At 50.4% G+C, this 6,164-nt stretch overlaps 1 protein-coding gene across 1 annotated transcript; it reads right to left on the bottom strand.

Moving 5' to 3' along the window:
- Positions 1-2,406: 2,406 nt before the first annotated feature.
- On the bottom strand, positions 2,407-5,513 carry Fam43a (family with sequence similarity 43 member A). The gene has a single exon (XM_015500012.2). The coding sequence runs from the start codon at positions 4,562-4,564 to the stop codon at positions 3,278-3,280; it is 1,287 nt and encodes a 428-aa protein (XP_015355498.1). The 5' UTR covers positions 4,565-5,513; the 3' UTR covers positions 2,407-3,277.
- Between the last annotated feature and the right edge of the window lie 651 nt (positions 5,514-6,164).

The following is a 6,164-nucleotide window of genomic DNA, read 5'->3' as shown; positions in this document are numbered from 1 at the left end:
CCTCCTTGAATCCCTCCTTTCTATTTATAAATCGTATGAGAGGAAAAATCAGACTTTAAAGACAGTTGACTTATATTTATTGATGGTGTTGATTTAAATGCAATTTGTCTGAGCTTTTTGACCAATTACCATACCCGCATTCACCATAGATGAAAGCCAACCTTGGCATTCTCAACAGACACATAAATTGGATAAGAATGAGGCAGACACACCCTGCTCAGCTCCCAAGTATCAGCCATATTATATCCACGGTTTGTGGTCTTCACAAGTTTGGAACAGCAGAGGAGTTGGCAATGTGTGGAAATAATTGGAAATGTGAGATATAGTCCTACAAGATGATGATGGCCCACACAGCTATCTGCTGATGTGGAAGGCCACATCAATGTGGGTGTGCAGGTAGACTTGGCTTTGACCTTCCTGATTTCTACTAGGCATTTAGAAGTATGGTCCAAGTTGGGCATGGTGGCGTAACCTGTAATCCCAGCCACTCAGGAGACTGAGGCAGGTAATATAAGTTGGAGGCCAGCCTCAGCACTTAGCAAGACCCTGTTTCAAAATAAAATAAAATAAAAAGGGCCAGGGATGTAGCTCTGTGGTAGAGCACCTCTGGATTTAATCTCCAGTACCACAAATAAATAAATTAATTAAATTAAATAAATCGCCATTCAACGATATATATCTCAGGTATTCAGGGAGAGGAATAGGAACTCTTCCAAAACAAATAAAACAGATTCAAAGGCCTGGCCCATATCCCAAGGTCCTTAAGAAGACACTAAATATTTTTTTAATAAAATCAGCATACTATAGTAATGCAGCCATGTCAATGTTTATAGCAGCTCAATTCACAATAGCTAAACTATGGAACCAACCTAAGTGTCCCTCAATACATGAATTAATAAAGAAAATGTGGTAGATATACTCAATGGAATATTACTCAGCTTTAAAGAAGAGTGAAATTATGGCATTTGCCAGTAAATGGATGGAGTTGGAGAATATCATGCTAAGCAAAATAAGCCAATCCCACAAAACCTGAATGCTTTCTCTAATATGTGGATGCTAATTCACAGTAAGGTGGGGGGCACTAGGGAAGAATAGCATTACCTTAGATTAGGTAGAGGGAAGTGATGGGAGAGGAGAGAGGGGATGTGGGAATAGGAAAGACGGTAGAATGAAATAGACATTATTACTGTATGTATATATGTAACTACATGACCAATATGACTCTGCAACATGTACACTCAGAAAAATGAGAAATTATATCCCATCTATGAATGATATATCAAAGTGCATAAATGCATTCTACTGTCATGTATAACTAATTAAAACAAATTAAAAATTTTAAAAAAATTTTCCCACCTATCCCCTTGGTGTTTTTCTTTTTCCAAAGACAGTCTTATTCTTGAACCACTCCCACTAATTAGGGGGAAAAAAATCTTTCACCCTCCCTTCCTCTCTGGTTTCTGTGAATTCCAGACTCCTTGGGATCTCTGGTTCTAACTGCTCAGAACACATTTATGACAAAAACAAAGCAAAACATCAGGGAAGGCGGAGTGGGGGGGGGGGAGCAGATCCATTTCTATAACAAAGGAGGCCCAAAAGGGCAAAGGGGAAAAATAAATTGCAGAAGGCACAGTTGTGGCAGCATCTTATTACAACTTCCAGCTGATCGGGTGTAGCCCAACTAGAGACATCTGTTGGGAGTTTACAACAGAAACAAACGCACAGGAAAAATGAAAACCCTATAACACATACCCAGACCAAGCTCTCTAACAGCCCCTCTGCCTTGCCCTCCATACCATTCCCACTGGGCCAGGCTGGGTTGTAGAGGGGAAGGAAACGGGCTCTGCAAGCCGCTACCCACCCCCACCCCACCTGCACATGACTCATTCACACATGATTGGAACTTACAACTTTTCTCTCTACTTGGTTTTCCTCCCAGGAAAAGCAGAGACTGCCCCACTCCTCGGAGAGCCCATGGCAACTTCCTTTAGGTCTGGAATTCATTTCTAAAACTCCTTGACTGTAAGGGAATAGATCAGGCAGTATCCTTATTCTTGATCATTAAGACAAACCACAGAAGAGGTGGCAAAACCTTAGCAGACCTTGTCACTCCTCCACACATAGCCTCTCAGGTCTGAAAGTGGGAAATGGAGCTCACCCTGACCTCTCCGAAAATTAGCTCAAAAAGGTGAGGGAAAGCCCATGCTCAAACAATTTAAATGAAGAATATGGAACACTGTTGGGTCCCAGACACAGCACCGAGAGTTGTGTCGTCCAGAAAGGCCCAAGACCATGCACAACTTAGATCCGAGCACCCCCTGTAGCAGTTCCAGATGCTCACCTGTTCTGTTAAATTTTCCTATTTATTCTCTTCCCCATGGCATGCCAACAGAACCAGAGCAGTGCTACTCAAAAAATAACAAAATGTTTTATACACATTTCCATATATACAACTGAACAACATTTTACATGTTTCTTTTGCACAGCAAAAGTTATAAACATTCAGCTCTGAGAACACAGTTATGTACAAAAAATGTCAAAAATACTTCACAACAGTGCAAAAATATTTTACACAGCATCATGGAGTGAGATATTTGGGCCAGGAGGAAGGTGTATGTGACTCTAAAGGAGAACTCTTTTTTTAGATATTAGATGTCTTTAACTGTAAACAAAATGCCGCTTTCTTTCATAACACCCCCCCCCCCATAGTTATTTGAGGAATTTGGCAGAATTTCAAGAGTCTGAGTCTGAGGTAAACAGCCCAAGCTCTCTCACCAAAAAGAACTGGGTGCAAAAGAGTGGTATTTAAACCTTAAACATTGTGAGAGAGATTTTTTTTTTTTTTTTTAATGATATCTCAATGACAGGGCAAGGCCTCACCCAGTGAGGGGTTGAGGGAGGAAGTTAACCCCTCCTCCTCAGGCCCCAGCTGCTTAGCAAACAGGAAACTGGCGGACAGGCACCTCGCACTGCCCTCCTGGACTATTTGAACTTCAGGGGTCCTTCTCTTCACCACCACCAAGAAGACTACCCCTTTCTCCTCCGTAGGGTTTTCTCTTTCACATCTCCCACATCCCCACTCGCAACCAGAGCCGCCTCCAAAAGAGCAAAAAGTGTTAGGGCGCGGGGTGGATGGGGAGGACCATAGGGAACCCAGGACCAGGGCCCCACGTGCCCGATTTCCCTTGGATGCAGGCGGGAATAGGGAGATTGCTAGAACGACGGTTGGGGAGCCACTGTGGGGTGCCAGGGGAGCACCGAGGAGTCTGCTGGGAGCTCAACCCGAGTGGGGTTCGTCCGGGCTGGAGCTGTCTGCGGAACCAGACTTGTTCCCAGCAGTGGTGGAGGTTGCGTCCGGGCCTCCGCCCTCGATGGAGCTCTCACTGCCAGTGCTCTCGCCCGACAGCAGGCGCGTCACCCTCAAGTCTGCCTGCAGGGTGCGCACATCGTTGCCGAAACTGAGCTCTCCCAGGTCGTTAATAAGCTGCGACAGCTGAGCCTTCACGTCTGAGGCGCTGCACGACAGCGGAGGTGGAGTCCCCAGCCCAGGGCCCAGCGAGACGACGCCGCCCCCCAGCATCTCCTCGCGCCCATTCTCCATGGTGTCTAGCAAGTCCCCACATTCGAAGTGCATGGCCACCACCAGTGCCCTCTGTGCCTCGGTCTCCTCTTCTGCTGGGCCCTCCACCCCCACACGATTCTCCTCCTCCTCCTCCTCCTCTTCCTCCAGGCAGCCCTCGGGGTGCTCCTCTTCCTCTTCTTCCTGTAGCTCCTGCTCCTGCTGTTCGCCCAGCAGGTCCTCGGTGATGGAGCCGAGCTTGGGCGCGCTGCGGCTCCGCTCCACCGGCGGCTTATAGCAGCAAGATCCGTGCAGGAGCAGTTTGCGCAGGGGCACTAGCGGGATAGTGTGCGCACCCACCAGCTCCTGCTGCTGGTGACGCGCGTCGTCCCGCCGCTTGAGGCGTTTAAATTCCGCCAAAGCGTTGGCCGAAGTCTGGTAGAGCAGCAGGGCCATGGCCTGCGCCTTCTCCGGCTTAGACACCAGAACGGCATGGCAGCGCAGCATTACCGCCTTGTGCTTCAGCTCATGCCGGTACACCCAGGCGAAGACCTTGGGTAGCCGCGCGTCTGCCACGCAGTAGGTGACGCGGTGCAGCAGGTAGAGGTGGCCCGGGCGGCGCAGCGCGCGCTCTTCAGCGTGCACCATACGGATACCTTGCGCACTCACCGTGAGCTTCATCTTGGTACCCTGACGGCCCGCCTCGCTTTTACTCCAGATCTTACCCACGGCTAGGTCGGTGCAGCCGTCGCCGCGCGCCTGAATGGTGGTGGCATTGCCCAGGTAGAGCACGGTGTATGTGGGGTCCTCGCTGGTAATGTGCAGCTTCTTGCGCTTGGAGCGGAACATGCTTCCCACCCGACTGAGCGCGCCTTCGGGGCACGCTCTCGCTAGCGAGCTGAGCGCTGAGTAGTGCAGGCTCACAGCGTAGCCTTTGGGTTTGGACGTCTGCCGCGGCGGCGCTTCGGCCAGCAGCTCGAACTTGTGCTTCTTCCAGGGCAGCATCTCTGGAGGGCACCCGGGCGCAGCTGGGCGGCGGCGGCCGAGCCCCGGGTCTGAACCCAGCTGAGCCACCAGCCCCGGCCGGGCTTGGCCCGGGCAAGACCGAAAGATAAAACTGCTGGGAGCCGGCCAGTGGTAGGAAGAGGGGGGCAGGGAAGAACGGATAGTGCTTGGGATCCCCGCAGGGGGCGGGGAAGAATTGTTAAAGGAAAATATTCAGCTTCGAGTTTGTAAGGGGTGGAGGCGCACACACAGAGAATTACCCCAGCCTGGTCAAGGACGAGGGCAAAAAGTCTCAGGCAAGCAACACAACGAGAGAAAAGGGAAGGAGAGTGGAGCGGAAAATGTCAGAAGAAAAGCGAGATGCGCGCATACAAATAAATAGTAGAGGGAGCCTCGGCAAAAGCAACGGGGTGGTGCGGGAATCTGCAGGAACTCCGGCCAACGTGAACAGGGCCCCCTGCCACACACACACACAAACCCCGGGCCTGGGGCCAGAAGCCGCGGAAACTCTTCAGCAGTTTGCCCAGGGTCCAGGGCTCCCCACCTACTAGGGGTGCTGGAGACCGAGAACCCCTCAGCTGAGCAAGTCCTGGAATCAGTAGCGAGCCCAAAGTGTGGTTAGATGATAGGTCCGGCTGGCCGCGGCGGGCCCCGCGCAGCAGTCCCGCGGTGGCTCACTGCATCTTCGCTCCAGCGGGATGCCGGGGACTCACGCTCCGCCAGCTCACTGTCCAGACCAGCTCCACCACCGCAGCATTGGGCTCCAAGGTCGGGGCGCACGCATGGTCGGCTTCGGGGATCGCCGCTACCTCATTTCTTCTCTCGGATTGTCCAACTCCACTCCCGGGCTCTCCACGGTCGGCTGCCGGTCTTTGCAGCGCGCCCTCTTCAGTCCTGCAAGCGGTGGCAGGCTGCCCTCACATCATTGCCGTCAGGGAAGGAAGATCTCGGGTAAATATAGGCCGGCACGAACCATTCGCAGCGCAGGGACAGGGGAGGAGCAGAGAAGAGGATCAGTTTCGAGCTGCGACGCCCGACGGTTTTCTGGTCTCTTAAAGGGACAAGGTTGCACGCATTGGTCGAGAGAAAGAGAAGACAGATCCAATCTGGCAACTATGCCTCAAATTTAGCAGTATCTCACTTATATACAGAAACCACGAATAACTGGGGTTACCCCGCAGCAAAAGGAACTTGATCTCTCACACTCCACCCCCACGGTGAATTGCAACTCACTGAATAAATGTACGTCTAGATCGAAACTTCTGGGGGAGGTAGTGGAAGTGGAAATTGTGAACTATAATTTCCTGTGGAAATGGCTGGGAAAATAGTCCCCTTCCCCTTGTGAGACAGCTCTCTCAGAATCTCAAGGTGCCATTTAATATTATTTTCAGAATTAATAATTAATTAATAATAAAACAGAGAGGCAAAGACTTGTTTTTTTTACTTTCTTGGAGCCAGTTACTTACAGGTAAACAGCTGATAGTGAAGTGAGTGGTAAGATGACTAGAGCGAACAATATTGTATACAGTTAATAAATTAGGTGCTTCCTAACACCCTCCTCCAGCAATAACCCTTCCTGCCCTCAAAGTAGAGCAATTTT

This window comes from Marmota marmota, unplaced genomic scaffold, assembly GCF_001458135.2.
Source record: "Marmota marmota marmota unplaced genomic scaffold, marMar, whole genome shotgun sequence".
Lineage (NCBI taxonomy): Eukaryota > Metazoa > Chordata > Mammalia > Rodentia > Sciuridae > Marmota > Marmota marmota.
The sequence above is the reverse complement of the archived record's forward strand: the minus strand, read 5'-3'. Positions and strand labels throughout refer to the sequence as shown.

What these genes read in the sequence shown, in the direction of transcription:
- Fam43a (XM_015500012.2), bottom strand. Translation starts at nt 4,564, where the DNA reads ATGCTGCCCTGGAAGAAGCACAAGTTCGAGCTGCTGGCCGAAGCGCCG.